Below are 19,703 nucleotides of genomic sequence, written 5' to 3' on the forward strand. Positions count from 1 at the left end.
TGATGGTTTGAATGTTTTATTCAATTTCAGTGTGCATGTTACAATTTATACATTATATCTAGCTTTTAACAAATGGATCTAATTTAGTACATCATTGTATTAGTAAAAACAAGCCAAATAAGTCAACTAGATTTTCATCTAGCAGTTCAATATGGCAAGCTAGAATGTCATTACTTTACAAACATTTAAGTAGTGTTTCCAAAGGAACCACTATTGAACTAGAAAGCCAATACAATTTAAAGCAGGAAACAAGGTTCATTTGGTCATTCATCCCAGCAAATTAAACAGCAATAGTGATACCAAAGAATATTCTGCTTTTTGTAAGTTTTTGTTTCAGTACCAATTAAAGAATCTTGGAGTCTATATGTACGGAACATCAGCAGCAGCTGCTTGGATTTATCTGGGGCCTTTCAACCTCACAGCTTCCTTATCGGTAGCCAGGACCAGGCTGGGTATAGGCTTGGCCAAAGGGGGGACGATTGCGTGCATAAGGATTAGGACCACTAGGAGGGGGTGTCATAGTAGTTCCAGGCGGTGGTGTGTAGCCTGGTCTTGGTTGATAAGCACCTGGCTGGCTTGGAGCCATTCCAGGCTGGGAAGCTGGGGGCACATTGTAACTGGCAGATTGGGATGCTTGTGTTGTGTAGTTCTGTGGAGGATAGGAGCTTGCCTGGTACTGCTGAGGAGGCTGAGCTGGCAGCTGCTGCGCCGGGCCAGGAAAGCCAGGAGCTGGAGCCTGTGATGCTTGCTGACTGTATCCTTGGAACTGCTGTGCTTGCTGAGGAGCTGCCTGTTGGTTGTAGCCTGCTGAGAGATTGACACAAACAGCCACAACTTTAGGTGAAATGGAGATGCGGTGAAGTGCTTTATACACACAGTAATCTTGACTATATTTTTAAAGGCAAACGTTTCTGGCAAAGGCTAAGAAAAATACATTACAGTCAGGTGGGGAAAACCCCAGTTTCTACACCCTGAATACACAAAAACTGGTTCTGGTACATAAAGAAAGCAGCCCTCTCAAACAGCAGTGTTCTGAAGGACTTGCAGTGTAGAGTGCTAACTTGCAGATGTGAATGAGCAACCAAAGATTAACTGCCACAGACAGATTTTATTCTTATAATTTGACATCAGGGTAAGTACAAAGATTCTCAGTGAAATAAATTCACAGTCATCAGTAAATCAAATTATTTCCATGCATATGTGAACCAATTTTTAGATTATTTCCAAAGGAAAATCAGGGAGCATGGCTGGGGGTGGGGATGGGACTAACATCATTATCAGGTTTATCATGCTATTTAAAACAGTATTTCCATTATTTGAAGTAATTTAGCAGACCAAAAACTGGTTTTTAATATTTCTTAAGTGACATCACTGAATATATTTGCATGATTTAATTACAAATGCACGCATATCCAAACATTGCTTTATTCAGTTTGAAATTATGATTAGATTTGCTAATCATATTTAAATCTCACAGAAAAAAATCCTTATCAGAAATTGCAAAAGTAAAGAGAGGTTGATAAAAGCACTAGGCTGGTATCAGTTCGATGTATTAAAACTGGCTGTAAAGACAGATTGGTGATGCAAAAATAAATCCTGGCACAAAGTGATATCTCCATTTATCTCTAGCATGAAACACACCTGCAGCTACTTGCAATGAAACCTCTCCATTGACTGGAATCCTGTTAGCATTAAACACCAGATATATAACAATTATTAAAAAGGCACAACCCTGAATATAGAAAGACAGGACTCAAGAATGCATTGGAGTAAATTTTGAACTCACCTGGAACTTGGGCTCAAAATTTACTATGGAACCAAACCTTTTTAAACAGGAGCAAACTTGTAGCTTTCCTTGGTATGGCTAGACAGAACAATATTAAGGACACCCAACAAGTGGGGATGGAGAGAAACAAAATCTATTCTCTGCTATCAACAAAACAGCAGCCTTCTAATCCTAGGGAGGGCATATGTGAACACATACACAGAATGGCAAAAGTTGTAAGCAGGGCATTTTTACACAAAGTTAGTTCCAGCTTCTAGCAAATGCAGCAACTATATTTTTTGTGCATTTGTGGGAGGTTAGGCCTCAAGATGTTTTGGTAGGGACATAAATCTACACAGATGTTTCTATTAATGACTACAATAGTTCAGTGTTCAAGCCAAATGTAAACACTTTGATGCAAGGTTTGTTCACAAGAAAAATATCAAGCTTCTTTACAGCTCATCCAATTTATTTAGCAGTTTAAGAGAGTATTTGAGTAGTTTCACTATAGCTGAAAAGTTCCAGATGCTTTCTAGAGGCCAATGAGAGGGAGAGTGAACAAAAGTTAGAGCAGACATTTTCTTTTCCTGACCCTTGTATCAGCACACAAAAAAGTAACCAGCTTTATAGCAATGCATTCTGTTGACCCATCATGAGCACACTCTTGAGCAGAATCCTCACCAAGAACTAAAAGGACTGAATGGCTATGGATCAATAACTTGTATAGGAAATCTACAATACCCGTGTCTAACAAGGTGCCCCTTTGGCCAAAGAAGCCACTTTCCCATATGGCTACATGTGAACAATGCAACCAAAGTGGTAGTTGCACGACTGATGCAACTGTCCGTCAAACATGTTCAAGAGTCCCACCCAATTGCTTTCCCCCACAGAACTGCCCCAGTGAAAAGCAGCACCTCTGCAGCACTGAGGTCACTTGTGCAGTGATAGTAAAGTCTAATGCAGCATTCAGAGATCAGTGAAGTCTGATACTGTGGGAATGGAAATACAAGGCAATAAAGGGTAACATCTTCAAGAAGGAGCCAGGTGATCACACTCTGTCCCCACGGCAAGTCTTAAGTACCTACCACCTGCTTACCTGGATACTGCATACCATATTGTTGCTGAGGTTGAGCTGGTGGCTGCTGGGCAGGATATCCAGCCTGTTGTGGATACTGTTGATATATCTGGCCTACCAATTTAAATTTAAAAACTTTAATTTTTAAAAGTATTAGCACCTCAACTTTACCTGCCTCATAAGCAGTTCTCCTCAAGGATGATTGAAACAAACTAACAATGAAAAACCCAGACACGCACATACACACAAACGCACTGGAAATAGTTATTTCTTACAGAAAGCTTTTTGACAGACGCAGCAGGTATTTAATCAAATTTTCATTCCCACTTTTAAAATGCTTATTCTCAGAATTTGTCTGCAAAAAGGACAATGGCCTGTCATAAGCCACGTTGCAGAGGGAAAGGAAGAGAAAGAACAGTGAAAATTTAAGCTGTTGGATACTGGTTGTTCAGTTGAAGGGGTACATGAACTAAGAGGGAATGTAGTGTCAAAGGGAAGATTTCCCCTGAATTGGGAATCTAGTATTTAGTGGAACGGTGGAAGGAAATAGGGCTTTGAACAGACCGTGTCCTTTTACTGTACAAGTCACTTTCTTCCTATATACAACTCATCATTCATTTTGTATGCTCTTAAGACACACAGAATGTTTTCTTTAAATTGTAAACTTCAGATTATAAAAGTGAGGCACAGATTATTACTTTATAGCTTTAAATCACCTTGTAAATAGGAATTTAAGCAGTGCTCTGCAAAACAAAGTTCTATATGCACATACACATAGGTGTATGGCTGGATTTCACTGTTCTGGAATATCATTTAATTCACACATTTCCATGATAAAACGTACAATTTGTTAGTACTGTTAAGTTCAACAAGCTTTAGTTGCACCACTGTAGCTCTTTTAAACACTTGTAATATAATACTGCAAAACAGGGTTTTTTAAATGGAACTGCAACTCTCAATACTATAGCACCATCTAGTGTTTTAAAATCTGAGCTCTCATAAATGTGGAATTAGCTAAATAGCATGCATCCTTCTTTATTTGTTGTCTACTGCATTAAAACAGCTCATGGACAAAACTTTTATATTATCACCATCAATGTTCATGGAACTTTACAGAGCATTGTTTAAATAATAAAAACAGTCCCTGCCCCCAAGGAGCTTCCAATCTAAGTTTTGGCAGTGGGGAAGACAACAAAAAGAGGAAAGGGAGAGACTTAGGAAGCACCAGATGAACACAAGCACATTCAGTTGGAAAAAGCCAAGTTTTGAAGAACAAGCTGGAGGGGAGGGTACATTGTACATCTTCCAGCAGAACCCAAGGTCACATGCAGACATGTATCAGGCGATCAGGGGTGGGAGACGAATACATACAGCATCAGCAAATTAATAGGATGCAAGAACTGCTCACCTTCCATCTGACCAGTTTGAGGCTGAGCTCCTCCATATGATGGCTGCTGTGGCTGAACACCAGGTGGATGAGGTACAGAAGATGAGGAAGTGATACTATCAGGTGTTCCTGCACGCTCTTCTACAGGGGCACTGGGTGGTCCTGGGGAAGAAAAAAAATATTCTAAAAACTAATGCAGAAGCAGAAGTCTCAAAATCTCTTTCATTCCTGGAGCTGAATGCATGATCTTTTGTTTCAACATCTGAAAAGTCTAATGTAAGATCATTTAGTATACAATCTGAAGTTTAAAGTTATTAGTTTTGTTATAAAATATGGTTTCTTATAAACACTGGTCTATTCATTTTATTGAGAGATCAGCAACTGGCATTGGTAGGAAATCTCTGGTTTCTGCTTGCTGTTTAAATGCTAGCTATTTGAACTGAAAGAAGAAATCTGGACATCTGATTCAAAATGTGCTTAAATAACCATTGCAGAGGCATAATATGCATAGCTTGGAAATAGCAATGCCTATTAATACAAAGACGGCTTTAAAACATTCATGACAACTAGAATGGTACTTCACATTCAAACTGACCGTGAGAATCCTACAGGAGTGTGCTCCAATTAGAGCCAATTTTAACATATACACTTGGTAGATGTTCATTCTGTCACTGTAAATGCCTACTACATTCCAATTTTCTAATAAAAACAACAGTGATATGAAAAATGCAGAAAGCAGTAAATTTCCATAAATAAAATCAGTGTTTAATTTAGCATCTCTTACAACCATTCAAAAAACCCTACAGCATTCAAGGACATTGAAGTTCCTAACATGTTACACTACATGTTAAATCCCAACCACTGCAAAGAAGTCTGAAAAGGCTCACCTTCCCCATCTTCCCCCAAAACCTCTGCTGAAGTTACAGCTGCCTGCACCCTCTATCCCCTCCACAAGAAGCCTCTGCACTTCCTGAACAATGTACCAGTATATAGGGCTGCCATGAGGAAGGTGAAATTCATGGATGTAATTCTCAAAATATCTAAATTTGTGGAAGAGAATGATGTAAGCAACTTTGGGTACCCGTGGGTGAGAAAAGCAGGGAATAAATGGTAATATAGCTAAAGATGGGGACAGACAGGCTGGTGGGAATGAGAGAACGAAGCAGGGAAAGGAGAAAATAGTATGGGAATGGGATGCAGGGGGGAATGACGTGGCCCCACAAGTCCTTGGGTGTTCCAGCCTGGCAACCAGCACCATACAACTCGGCTATAGTTTTTCGGGAAGAAAGGCTGAAGGGGGCAAATAAAGGTCAGCCTGGTGAGTGAGAAGGAAGCTGGAAAAGGGGAGAGGCTATGGAGACTTTCAGGGAACAGAAAAGAGAAAATAGTGGGTGAGGGGACCTGCAATCCTTGCAAGTCCCCCCACTTGTTGGACAAAACTGTCATTCCTTGCTCTTATGAGAGTGACGGAGACCTGCAAGAGCAAATTAGAGCAGTCTGACCCAGTTTCCCCTCCTTATTGCAGCTGCCCCCCATCACATGGTTTATTTTTGCAAGAGGATTTTCACCCCTCAGGAAAAAGCTTTCGGGGGAGGCTAGAGGGACTGCTGGGAAAATGGGAAGGTAAGGAAGACCCACTTCTACAAATTGCTTCTGTTTACAGGAGAGAAAAACCATCTCAGTTTTTTTCTGAAACTGGAGTTAATACTGTAAAGCTGTCATAGCCCAGGATGGGTTTCTTCGAGGAAGCACAAAAAAAACGAGTATCTCAGCCAACTAATCTGGAATGGCTTTTATACAGCACTTTATGCAGTGACTGTGCTTCCAGCTGTGCAACCCAAAGTAAAAAATGCCTGCCTGTCACAGGGATGTACTACCTGGCACCATGAACAACATACTTATCCACTCCTACTACCATCAGAACAGCTTTTTAGGTTTCTATTATAATCTATACTTATTAACCATCCTAAGCCAGATCACAGGTAATCCCATGCTAGGACCTATAGTGTATTTCACTTGTTGCCAAAAAAAAATCAAAGTTTTTTTCCAGTGCCTCCCCAAATTTCCCTTTTTTCATTCACAAAATAGGAGGGGGAGCTCCAAAGACCCCCCCCCCCAGAATTTTTCTATTTTTTCACCCCAGGCTTTCACACGTCTGCTCTATAGAATCTGTCATTATCTATATGTAGCCACAGAGATTATGCAGCTACAGCGATTAAAGCCCTCCAGAATATCCAAACTGTATAGAATCTGAGGGCTGACCATGCAGCAAACACAAATCATGCAACAGTTGATAGTGTGGTGATGGCCATCCAAATGCTTTCCCTAACAATCAGATCTATTTTCAACATTCATTACAGTACAGTTCACATGGACAGCTGTAATATGCTTGCCTTGCCCAAGATTTACACTAAATTCAGGAAACCAGCCCAAAGTAACTATGAATCTGTGGCCAAATTTCTATTTTATAACATCAACATTCAATTTATATATCGCCCTCCAGGACAATTTAACGCCTACTCAGAGCGGTTTACAAGGTATGCTATTATAATCCCTTCAACAATCACTCTATGAGTTAGGTGGGGCTGAGAGAGCTCCAAGAGAGCTGTGACTGACCCAGGGGGTCACAGCTGGCTTCAGGTGCAGGAGTGGGGAATCAAACCCAGTTCTCCAGATTAGAGTCCTTCCACTCTTAATCACTACACCAAACTGGCTCTCCTACTTGAAAATTATGTGTATAAGTTCAGGTTATCACTATCATTTGCTCTAGGTCAAGGATAAGAAATTTATGTACAGTGAAACACTGTACATTATATATGCCATTAAGTGTCAGCAAAGCCCTTCAACTCTCTCTATTGAATAAAACAGGTCAATTCATTTGCAAAAGAATAGATGGACATAAATCTGGTATTTAAAATCAAAACATTCAAAAACCAGTGGGAGAACATTTTAACCTGCCAGGACATTCCATCACTGACTGAAGAGTAGCAGTTCTCAAGCAGAGAATCTTCTAAGGAAAATTACAACACGAGATAGGATATTTCTCACATTCCAGTGCTAATTTTCTCTACTTCGCACCCAACCTCTATCAAGCTAACTACTATATGTATTATAGCTAGCTACTAATTTACAATACCACTCCCATCCTCTGCCTGGTTTTAAGGACGCCTTCCTTTTTCCACTCTTTGTATCTAACAAAAGGAGCTCTGATTTTTGAAAGCTCATACCCTGAAAATCTAGTTGGTTTTTAAGGTGCTATTGGACCCAAACATTGCTCTTCTACTACAGACCAACACAACTACTCACCTGAAACTATTTTCCTTTCAGAATTGACAAAAACGATATTGTTAGCATTATAGCAAGGAAACATTACTTAACTGGTGCAAATAGTTTAACTTATAAAAATTCTGCATTCCTTTCTAGTTCCTCTCTTATGTTCATGATCAGATCCTCATGACGTATGGTTGATTTTGAAAGGGTCAAACTTGAACAAGGTTTTCAATAAAATATATATTCTTACCCGACACCTGATCATCTGTCAGCCCAAATGCTGACATGACATTTTTGTTGATTTCATCTTGATTTTTTAATGGATCAAAAGCAGACATACTTGCTGCTATAACTTGAGTGGACGGCTTGACAGCAGAGTCAGTAGCAGCAGGCTTGTCTTCCCTACCATCTGCAACTTCTGCAAAACAGAAGGAAACTTTTAGAGGCTTAACTTTGACTTGTTAACCTACCACAAAATCTCTGGCTTCATCAAGGGCCATATCACAAATTTTGCTGTATTCTATTAAAATAGAACTTTTGATCTAGAAACACTAGGGTGTTTTTTTTACTGTTAGGATTCACAAAATTCAAATGGGTCAAACTCAAACGGCTGTAACTCTGTCAAATGGCACACAAAACATTCAAGATACAATAGGGTACATACCACCATATGCTTTCATTTTCGTTCAACAGTTTCAGTTGAATGAACAGATGTTACCTATCACATCTGCTATGTCCAAGTCAACAAAAGGTAAGGTTACTTCGTAGGGAGCAGCAATTTCTCCCTTAGCACTAAGCAAAAATTATATACAACACAGAGCAGAAACTAGAACACCAGAATGTGCAATCTATCCCAATGACTGATAACCAGAATGACTACATTGTGTTCATCTTGGATAGAACCATCAAAGGGATACGAGATGGGCCAAGAAATCGTTCTAAGCAGAAGTCATTTTCAATGAGACAAAACCAACAGAAACTCTTGGCTATACAGATAACCACTAAAGGCTTCCCTATAAGCTATATTATTCAAATCAGATTTTGATGTCTTATACAGAAAGTTCTCATTTAGGGCAAAAAAAGCTAAATAAACTTTTAGCAACCAATGCCAATTCTAGGCTTAGTTTAGGCAAACGTTAAGAGATGACACAAAATAACTGGCTAAGACCTAAACCTGAAACTGGCACTGCATAACCTCATGAGGCAGACAACAGCACTGGCAGTTGTAAGAAAATTGGCTTGTATCCTATCACTCACCACATTTTGAAGCCTTTCCCCAATTTAAGTAACTCTTCCTTCAGCAGAACCTTCACTTAAGCTGGAGGAAAGCTGAACTGAAGAGCATGGTCGGATACATGCCACTAATTTACACTATCTGCTGCCCCTCAAATTGCTAAAATTAATCAACTTCCTTATAAAATAGAGGTAATGGTCAATAAGGCTCTCCAATGGACATTAAAGTGAGATAACGCTTTTTGGATCCTAGCCAGCTGGAGAAAACAGAACCATTATCTCCTGTACATAGGGGCATGATGGGGAATAAAATCCAGATCTGGGAGGGGGAAAGTGATGCCAAGATCTCACCAGCTGCATAGGAGAGTTTCAGATGCCACATGCGCTTTGTTCTATACAGTATGTAAATCAAGATTTAGGAAGTAACTGGATTTTTTTTTAATGCTGCATGTCTAAACTGTAATATTATGACCACAACCCAGGCATCTGTCTCTCTTGGTACCCCCAGGACTTTTCTATCCAAATGAAATGCTCCACCTTTGTGTGAATGCACATGAAGCTACCGGATATCAGACCAATTCAGTATTATCTACTCAGACTGGCAGCAGCTTTCCAGCATCGCAGGTGAAGGTCTTTCAAATCATCTACCCCTAATCATTTTAGCTGGAGATGCCAGGATTAAATCTGGGGCCTACACCCCCTCCCATGTTTTTCTATAGTGCTTCTTCTCAAAAAAGAAAATAGGACTTCACACATGCTACTGCAACAGCTAGAATGGTTCCAAGATTTCACACTTATCATTTGAGAGACACCTTTAAAACTACTCAGCAGTTTCTTAAGTATCTGAATGGTTGAGTCCTTTTCAAGCTATGCACAGTGCATAGGAGTTCATATTCAGGTTCACTCTCCCAGTGGTCACATAAGATCCCCAGGTTGTCACTCCTTTTACCTCACAGTTGAGGGATTGAACAAACCCAAGACCCATTTCTCCTCAAGCATAATCCTGAGAGAGGGAGGGGAGATATTGTTCAAAAAGGAACATGTATATAAGTTGAACAGGTTATTTCATTTCAGCATACAATAGAAACTAACATGAATGAATTTTATTTGGGACCCACTACAAAAGCCCCACCTAGACATTTTTAAAGTAAGGAACCTCAGTGCTGCAACCTCAAGCAAGTCTACAACTACCAGCAGCACAGGGAAAAACCAAAAAGGATGTGTGGGTACATAAGCCAGTTGCACATCCATGCACACACAAAGAGTAGCAAAAGTTACAGTAATTCTTTAACAATACCAGTTGTTGGTAACTTACCATTTTCAGGAAGGCTGGTAGAAAGTCCCGGCTCAGCAGGTGGCTCTAAGCAGTCCACCAAACGGTTGACTTTGTTACGAAGTTCTATCAGTTCTCGGCGGAGGTATTTCACCTGATTGGATTCTAGAGGCCTTGGCTGCCCATTAACTGTGAAATGCATATGTCTATAAGCTTTCATGGCACAAGAACTGACTTCTGAATACCCTGTCCTTACAAAAAGAGCTTAAATGAAAACATCCCACAAATTGCATAACATTAATCTAGCCAATTCTACATACAGTTCACAACTTCACCCCTTAAAATTTAATGCACTTGCAGAGAGGAGCAAAAATGTTTGCTTTCTTGAGTTGCCACAGAATTGTAAAGATTACTACCAAAGAGTATGAAGGAATTGAAAGGAATTCTTATTCTATTTAGAATAAGAATTGTTAAATGATTCCAAAAGCATTTATACTTACCAAATAGTGTCAGCTTCAGTATCCTACTGCATTGAATTGCAAACGAAAGATCAGAGCTATCAAAAATGGTTATAAGATCGCCATCTGTTAATTAAAAAGAATTATGAATCAGATCTAAAGGATATGACAAAGGAAATTATCTGCTTTACATAGCAAGTAATTTTAAATTCAGTTCTGAAGTAGTTCACATAACAATATACTGGAGTTAACCCCCCCCCCCCAAAAAGCAAAGAGAAATATGCAGCCTCATTTGTCCAATAATTTAAATCCTATTTTTAGGACAGAAAACCATAAACAGCAAGAATCACATACCCATTTCAAGTGAGAGAGGCATCCAAACTAAGTAGTAAATCTTTAAAGACACTTTGGGTAAAGAAACTCACAATGCTCAGTTAGAACATGTTTACATGAAGAGTACAATTCAGTTCTCCCAATAACAAAGGAGGTAAGCAGCTAACAAAAACTTTAATTAGATCCCTTTTATTCAAGGAAATGCAAGACTGCTGGCAAGAGGAGAGGGAGTATGTGTTGCTTCTGCAGTCTCTCACCAGATTCTTTAGCATTAAAAAATCCATAGCAACACTAACATGCCACTTGTATACTGCTACGGTGGTGCAAGTAACATTATATACAGAGGAGGAAAAATAGATCACTGACTGGAGTAGGATCCAAGACATTTGGAAAAATAAGGAATATAATGAGTCTCTCTTGGGTATTCATTTTAGAAGCACACACATTACTATTTTTATATAGATTAAACACACAGAAAAAAATAAACACACTACAAAGTATGTCTTTTCCTAAGGCTTTTGGAGTGGAAGGCTAGGTGGAACGCATAGGGGCAGACTTCAGATTTGTGCTTCCTTTCCCTCTTAGGATTTCTCAGAACTCTTGAACCTGAGAGGCAGTCTGTTTTCCTGCCTCCCTCAACACCAACAAACTCTGGATCCTCATTTATTTGAATCCACTTCTCAGGTATCTAAGACTGGTTAGCGTGTGTATTACCTCTGAAACCATTAATCTTAGGTGAAGAACTGTTGAGAAAACATTTAAGTTCAGAAAATCCAACCACTTCTGTCAACTTCCAGCCCAATACTGGAAAAATTAAAAAACAAAGGAAAATGTACAAACACAATAATAAACCTGGCCCCAGTCAGATCAGTATCATCTTCTTTTCATAACTATCTCACTTTACAAATCATTACCATCAAGCCTAGACCTTCCTATAATCTTTTCCAAAAAGCCCTGCCCTATTCTCCCTTTCTCTACCCATCCTCTCCAATATATACCTCCTCAGTCACATTTTCTCATCCAATCAGAGCATTTTGCTCCCAGCCCTCCCCTTTGCATTCTGTCACTTAAAGTCACTCCACTTCATACACACCACACTTTCCCCTTTCCCAGCCAGGCTCCTTACCTTTTAAACCTCTTGTCAAGAACTACATAAACAATTCACATTTTAGGGCATTACTTACAGATCTTACAAGCATTACTTCATACTGAATTAACCTGGGAAAAATCCAAGGGATGCTATATTCATGAAGCAGGAATTGTAGGTATACAGGTGGCAACAACTTCTTAACAGAGATCAATCTTAACATATATGAAGAAAGCCTACTATAATTTTAGATTGCACACTCATAAAATGTTTGTGGCACTAATATTTTGCCTCTTCTATCCCAATTCCCTTGAGATACATCTGCATGCATTGTAACAGAATCTAATCAATATGCTTGAAAGAAATGCGAAGCACATGAACTCTAAAATCCAGTATTTAAAACATTTTTAGAGTGTGCTCTATTATTTTGAAACTGAAAGCTTCCAAGTGAATTCCAGAGCAGCAAGAAATACCTCAGTTCTTCCTGAATGAAAAATTGAGCAAGAGAGTGTCATATGAGATACTGTCAGGAGGCTCACTGACTCTCATGATGACTAGCAGATCAAGAAAAGCATTCATCAGATAATTATTCTAGGCTTGTCCAGACAGAAGTCACATCTGGAAAGTGGGTGCCAACATAATCTCTCATTGGGGACAGGTATAAGCGTTATATGTGCCTTGCCCTGTATTACATTAAAGAAACCGGAGAAACTTGCTTAGTCTCTTGCTCTAGATAATGTAAGACTAGCATTTGTCCAAGAAGGGCAGCATATACTAAGAGAAAAAGTACAATCCTGGCTTATATGTGGGCCAGCAGAGAAGATCCTAAAATAGAGCTTGTTACACAGGAAAGTAGGGTTGCATACGAAGGCACCATTCACAAGTCATTCCACAGTTGTTTTCTATACTGACTCCAATATATACTTAAATTGAGCTTTTTAAAGCAATCATTGAATTTAATAATAATAATGATAATATGTTTATTGCTTTTCCGGCCGAAGCCATAAGCCATACAAACACCTACAAAATATGAACTGTACACTTGAACATACCCAATTCACATAGACATAACTCGTCATTATCACTTTAAACTATCTAAACTCATGAAAATCTTGTTTCTTTATTGAATTTTGATAAACTGAAGAGAAGTTAGATTAGGGCTAGAAGTTAGTTTTTTGTATAGTGAAGCCTGTTTGTTATCACTGCATGTATTTATAAACTATAACACTTGTCATGGTTTTAATACCATTACAAAAACTGTGAAGATGTTAGAATTAGGTTTTGTGGTAGCAATAATTTGTGGTCATTAATAAACATGAATCCTGGGAGGTTGAAAAATGAGCATTTCATAGAAACAAATAAAAATCTGTCAAGTCCAGATCTACAAAATAAATTTTTAAATGCAGAAATAAGTGATGCTTTTGAAATTCTCCCATAGCAGGCACCAGGAAGAAGTTATTTGTCAACAATACATATAAAAAGGTCAGAATACTGGAGTACCTCCCAACTCCTGTATTTTTACAATCAAATATGAGATCAAACAATTAAGATTATTGTAATAAAGCATCATCAATAGAAAGTTTCCAGACTCTCTAGAGGATTTACCACTTCTTTGTCCCCCAAGACAGTCATCTGTCCTGGACTAGTTCAAAAGCTCAGTGGAATCCCTTTTCCTTAGGGGAATCCCAGACATGTATCAACATGTATGCATAGCGAATGTACATGCTGCAGACCACTGCACGACTAGGAGACAATAAGGAATCTTCACCAATGCCATGTTTCCCTTTGTTTACCCTCTTTCACTCTGGGTTAGGCGTGGACTGCCAAAGCCAATTCCCAGTTAGTTGTGCCTAGTACTGTAGTGCATAGCTGAGCTCAGATGAGGAGTAGCAGAAACAGGCATTCTGCCTGAGCAAGACACATGCCAGACTCCTTGTTCATTCTATACTCAGCACATAGCTATTAGCCTCTGTAAAATCCCTGCACACACCCGTGAGCACTTCAGACTCCACTAATGGGTCTGAATCTGCACAGGAACTCCCTGGATCCATTTGTCTCTCTTACGAGTCCCCAGAACACTAAAGGGATGTTGTAAGGCAGGGTTCCCCGACATGGTGCCTATGGGCACTATGGCATCTGCAGGCACTTCTCCAGGGGCCCTACATGTGCTTCCAGAAAGTAGGTGGGACCATAATGAAAACTGAACCAGTGACTGGCTGCCATCATTGAAATAAAAGGGCTTTTCACCTGGATCCTCCCCACTACTCACTGAAGAAGGATCCTGGATCCTTTGCCCCCATTGGTCACCTTGTTGCAGCCATTTTGTAGTGGCATCCACCACTCTATCTCAAAATGCCAAAGGTCCCACAGGCTCAAAACAGTTGAGAACCCCTGCTGTAAGGCCTTTCTGTGTTTTTGCTGCATGTTGTAACCATCATCTTGCCTGTAACATCTAAGAAACCTTTAACAAACACTATCTTAAGCACACACAATTTGTCTCTGCCTGGGCACCTTCTCTGAACTTGACAGCAGAGTCTGGCTGGTCCTGCCTCTGGAAGTAAATCTTGCTGAGAAATCCCTTAGGGTTGCTTACACTCCTCATAAGATTGAATTAACCCAGGTAAAGAGCTTGACAATGAGGCTACCATGAACATACTGATAACGCTGCTTAGAATAGCACTGTCACTACCACTAGAGGCCTGCAACACAATCAAATGATACAAAATAAGATGCACATAAACAAGATTTCTTGCATATTGTTAAGCCTCTATTTCCTGTAGTGGACGGAGATCCTGACAGAACACCGGCAACGTAAAGGCATGTCAAGGGTATTTCTTTATGCACAATCAGCTAAAGAAAATGTTACACAGAGCTGAAACACACTGAACACGTTATTCTTAGACCACATCAAAAGCTTGGAGATAAAAGTCTACCTTCATCTTTATATTTTATTGTAACTTCATCATTGCTTAGAAGTTTGCCTCTGAAAACTCTCTGCATCATCAGAACTAATTCGTCATAGGTGATGTCCTCATTGTGAATGGGAATTCTTCGGATATCATCTCCCAGTTGAGCTTTAATGATAAGCTTTCCACTCAAGTCCAGTTGACCATTCATGGTTACCTCTTGCCTTCTTACCAAGCTCTTAGGAACGGAATAGACTGTTAGTATCTCCCCTGAAATTAATAAAAGGTCTTTGATTAGGGAGAGACAAAGAAAAATGTTCTTTAACAGTGTAGCATTACAGAAGAAGCATGCTTCCAGCAGACATACTTAAACCCATTAGTTAAAATATGTAAAATATGTAACTGAATTCAGAACCTTTCAATTGAGTGTTTTTATCTTTCAACTCATCAAGCCAACCCCCTCACCTCACCCCAGTACTACCCAACGTTTTTACACAAACAGCACCACTATGAACCTTGTACCTCCTTATCGATCATTTAAGTTCAAGCAAATTACTAAATGCAAAGATTACCTTTCCCAAATTATTGATTTAGTAGCTGTTTGGATTCTTCCTTTCACTTTCAACTGGAGACAAGCAGTCCGCCATGCACTGTTAAATTAGTGAGAACAACAGACAGTAATGTAATCAGCATCAGAACACAAAGACATTTAGTTTCTGCCTTGTTCAACATCACATACTCTTCAATAGTAAACATACTTCATATATGTTTGGAAGCAGAGAGACCATAAAGAAGCAAGATCTTATCACTCAGTACACTTTGAAACTTATGAAATTTAATAAACTTTTTGGCATACCATGAACTGCACAGATATTAGGAATCTGGGTATTAAAGCTATCAACAAGCAAAGCAGATGTACAAAAATTTAAATGGCTCCTAAGGTGCAGTTGATACTGAAAAGAAGCTTTAAAAAATACACTACTTGAACAGGCCCAACACAGTCTCATAAAATAACTATTTATTTTGCTTTGCTAAGCTATCATAAACTGTATTCAGACAGCAAATTTAAATTAAGTTAAATTAAAATTAATATGAACCCTGCTTGCTGATGGACCTGCACACACATCTCACGACTCCCTTCACTCTTCCTTTTTAGCATGAAGCACAATGAGGAAATCCCTATTAGAAACCAGCTCCAGATATTTGTGATGTACTAATGCAACCATTCAAGTTAACTGGTGTTAGTGAGGAGGAAACTAACCAAAAACTTAAAACTGGATTTTATTTATTTAAACATGTTATCCCACATTTTCTCATGATTCAAGGCAGCTTAAAATAACAGATTAAAAATACTGACAGATAAAATCAAAATAAAACAGCTATCCCCAATCCCTCCCGTCCCACCCCAAGATGACTCTCATTCAACCCCGCCCCACCCCCCAAGCCCTGGCAAGCAGACAGGCCTTGCATTGCTTCCTAAACTTCTACAAAGTGGGAGCTCACCGCACCTCTTCAGGAAGCCCATTCCACAGAGCAGGGGCCACAATGGAAGAGGCTCAAGTGGCCAGATGGGCCACTGTAAGAGATGGGATTGACAACAGCCACCTGAAGACCATAGCTGGCACAAAGGGACATATGGAAGGAGATGGTCCTTCAAACTTGGCAAGGGAGCAACTCAAGTTAATCCACACACCAACATTTGCATGTCATGGATAGCTGGCATTAGCTTATAACTGTGATTCCTTAATATGCTCTACTGCCAGCCACAAGATGTAGGTACGAACCTCAATTGTGCCAATTAAGTGTTATCAGAACATATCCTTAGATGCACTGTAACAGATTACAAATTCCCTGATGTTAGATATGACCCATTCCACTCCAGCAGCTCAGAACAAATACCACTACTTCAATATTGTATATGTACAATACTGAATTAGAGCTTCCTCAAACCTACTTTAAAAAGGATGTCATATAGAGATTTCAAAAACTGTTCAAAATTGGACAAATTAGTGTGCCTGGAAGACATTCACAGCTGTGGTGAAGCCAACAAGGATTTCTCCATCAGATCAAATCTTTTCTATCATGAAACATGTCATATACTCAAGAGGAAATATACACCTTATTTGAAAGATCATATTGGAATGTAAAAAAAAAGTAGGCGCCAAACTATTCAGGGCTTTAGAAATCAAAATTAGCACTCTGAATTGAGTTTTGTAGCTCCTAGATAACACACTTGCACCTGCAGGACCCACGCAGATAAGGATGACAGACAGGGTTGCATATTATTAGCATATTTATGACTTAAACCATGGTTTAGTATTACAAGCAACTTGTCTTTTTAGAACATAGCCAAGGAAAGTTGAGCCAGCACAACTGGTTCTCCTCTGTGCATGCATATCCTTCTTTGGATCCAAGCCAATACCTATATATTCTATAACATAATTATTTGTCAGCAAATGAAGCGGGACATCTGTTTAATCTACCATTTTAAAAAAGCAATTACTGAAGAATTTTTACTATAGCTAACCTGTAGTAGAACACAAAGTACTAAAAACATTTTAATTCTAAAACCAAATTGTAACTATCCTTTTTAAATGTTACATTTGAAGGTTAACATGTACTTGTAAATGATGTAAGAAAAACATTATTAATAACATAAGTCTAAGAACAGAATCTACAAAACAAGGGTGGGACTCAATCCAGTTTGTGTGAGCTCCCAAGCATCTCCCCCCACCCCCGCCAACTCCCTTTTAAATAGGATTTCAAATACCCCAAGTCAGATTGGGGCCATAATCCAGGTGGTTTAAGCTTTCCCTACACCAGCGCACTCATCTGAAAAAAACCTGCAAATCTATTACTTGGGGCAAATATACAGGGCCTGTATCGGATCCTGTTTATCCTAACAAGATAGAGAGCAGCACCACTGCAAGGCCCTTTCAGGTTAGAAAACCACATCAGGACCACTGCGTGGGAGGAGATAACTGCCTCTCAGCATGGCAGTCCTAATTCATATCAGAGTCCAAAGTACCAGCTACATAAAAGAAAACCCACTTGGAAGCATCACATCTGGTTTGACCCATATAGTGACTGTGTCAGAAATCTTGCACTTTTCTTCTATTTAGCAACCCACTTTGTACCTTGTAGGTACTTAAGACTTTGACCACATAATGGCAGTATCTTTGGCAACCACAAAGAAAAGTGAATTATCTTTATAGTGATAATTTCTCTTGAAGACAAAGCCTTTAAATTACTAATTAAAGAGGTTTATAGCATGTATAATACGTTTACGATACTGGGTGCCATGTACTGTTTCAAGGGCATACAGTCTATCTTTTTCATGGAATAAAGTTTGCTTTATAAAGGTGATAGTATCAGACAACAAACATAATTAATTCAACACTTGATAGCAAAATATTGAGTGACTATAGGCTTAACAGGAATAAGCATTTGAGCTATTTTAATAGTTTCAATGACAATTTCCACTGAATGGTGTAATTATATTTGCATTCTGTAAACTTATTGATATCAGATCATCAAAGATTTCTTCAGCATTAACAACGATGTTGTCATCATCCTCCAACTTCACTGTAGGAGTATTAACAGAGAAAAGCTTTGAAAGGAAGAATTGCTGGGTCACTTCCAAGAGAGATGCTTTATTTCGCCACAGGATTAAACACTGATAACAGAAAAGAGTATTTTTTAAAACTAAATTGCTAGGAAAACAGAGATTCCTCAGCGGTGGAGGCATTGGAAAAAAACTGTATTTTTACAACTTTTAACAACCTAAAAGGAAATAGCTTCCCTCCCAGTTAATATAAATCCAATCACATTAAATCAGATTTAAGGGAAAACTAGCCTCTGAGTGGCCTTGACCAAATAACCTGTTTCCCCTTCCCTAAACAAAAAGGACACAGAAAAAAACATTGCATGTATGCACATGTGAATATCTATCTGTACACATATTTATTATTTATTTACATTGTTTACAGTCTATTTTTCCCACTGAGGCTCAAGGCGGATTACACAATGTGGATCAGTACAGTCAATTCCAAAGACATTCCAACACACATGAGCACACACACACTTTAGGAAGATACCGAGAGTATCGTTCTCTGGGGCAAAGACTTCCTTTTATCTACTGTAAGGCCCTCAACTCCGGAGAAGACAAAAGGAGAAGAAAGCCTTTTTGCCCAGAGCAACAGCTTCCCGAATCCAGCTTACGAATTATTATGCCACTGTGGGGCATAATGGGGAAGTATCCAAGAGGCGGAATGGAAACTGGGGGGCCGTTCAGCCACGACTGGGAGGGGCGCGGCCTAGTCCTCTTTCGGGGCGCCTTCGCCGGGTCTCCTCCCCTTCCAGGCGGAGGCTCGGCCTCTCCTACTTAATCCGCCACCCCACTTACTCTAGGCTTTCCAGGGTATGGGAGCCGCGGCGCCCGCCTCACGGCTCGCTCTTTCCCCGGCGCTCCCGAGTCCCGACACCGCTGTAGCAGCCGTACGTGGCAAAAAGAGAAAGGAAGCAGCCTAGGCGGCTGCGGCTATCGCCGGGCCGCCACGCATGCGCAGTCCACACACAACTTGCCGGCGAAGACCATTAAACCGAAGAACGAGAGGACGCGTTTCCACATAGGAAAGCGGAACTGCGCAGGCGCACGTAGAGGGGGCGGTCAAGCAGGCGTTCTCCTTACACGGCACGGTAGATGAACGTGGTCGTTCGTGTAGCTTGTGCGAAATCGTCGGGAAACGACGGGTCTTCTCTGTGTAGTTTCTCCACGTTTTCTTATTTCAAATCTGGTTTGCAACATCAGAATATGTATGTTCAGCTTGCCCCTCTTGTTAAGAGACGGGCTTTTCTCGGTGAAGGAAGAAGCACACCTACTTACAGGTGGTTGATGGGTTTTGCAGAGAAGACTA

At 39.7% G+C, this 19,703-nt stretch overlaps 1 protein-coding gene across 3 annotated transcripts; it reads right to left on the minus strand.

The window, feature by feature from the left end:
* Nucleotides 1-19,370, minus strand: TFG (trafficking from ER to golgi regulator). Of its 3 annotated transcripts, none has more exons than XM_054973948.1 (9): nt 19,193-19,370; nt 15,360-15,437; nt 14,815-15,057; nt 10,504-10,587; nt 10,046-10,192; nt 7,748-7,915; nt 4,249-4,389; nt 2,862-2,954; nt 1-804 (listed from the first exon to the last, which is right to left on the minus strand). In XM_054973948.1, exons 3-9 carry the CDS (start codon nt 14,996-14,998, stop codon nt 428-430), a joined length of 1,194 nt encoding a protein of 397 aa, XP_054829923.1. In that variant the 5' UTR covers nt 14,999-15,057; nt 15,360-15,437; nt 19,193-19,370; the 3' UTR covers nt 1-427. The 3 variants fall into 3 exon arrangements, with proteins under 3 accessions (XP_054829923.1, XP_054829924.1, XP_054829922.1); XM_054973949.1 differs by having other exon boundaries at nt 1-807; nt 7,838-7,915; nt 19,193-19,369; XM_054973947.1 differs by having other exon boundaries at nt 1-807; nt 19,193-19,369.
* Between the last annotated feature and the right edge of the window lie 333 nt (nt 19,371-19,703).

This window comes from Eublepharis macularius, chromosome 3 (assembly GCF_028583425.1).
Source record: "Eublepharis macularius isolate TG4126 chromosome 3, MPM_Emac_v1.0, whole genome shotgun sequence".
NCBI lineage: Eukaryota > Metazoa > Chordata > Lepidosauria > Squamata > Eublepharidae > Eublepharis > Eublepharis macularius.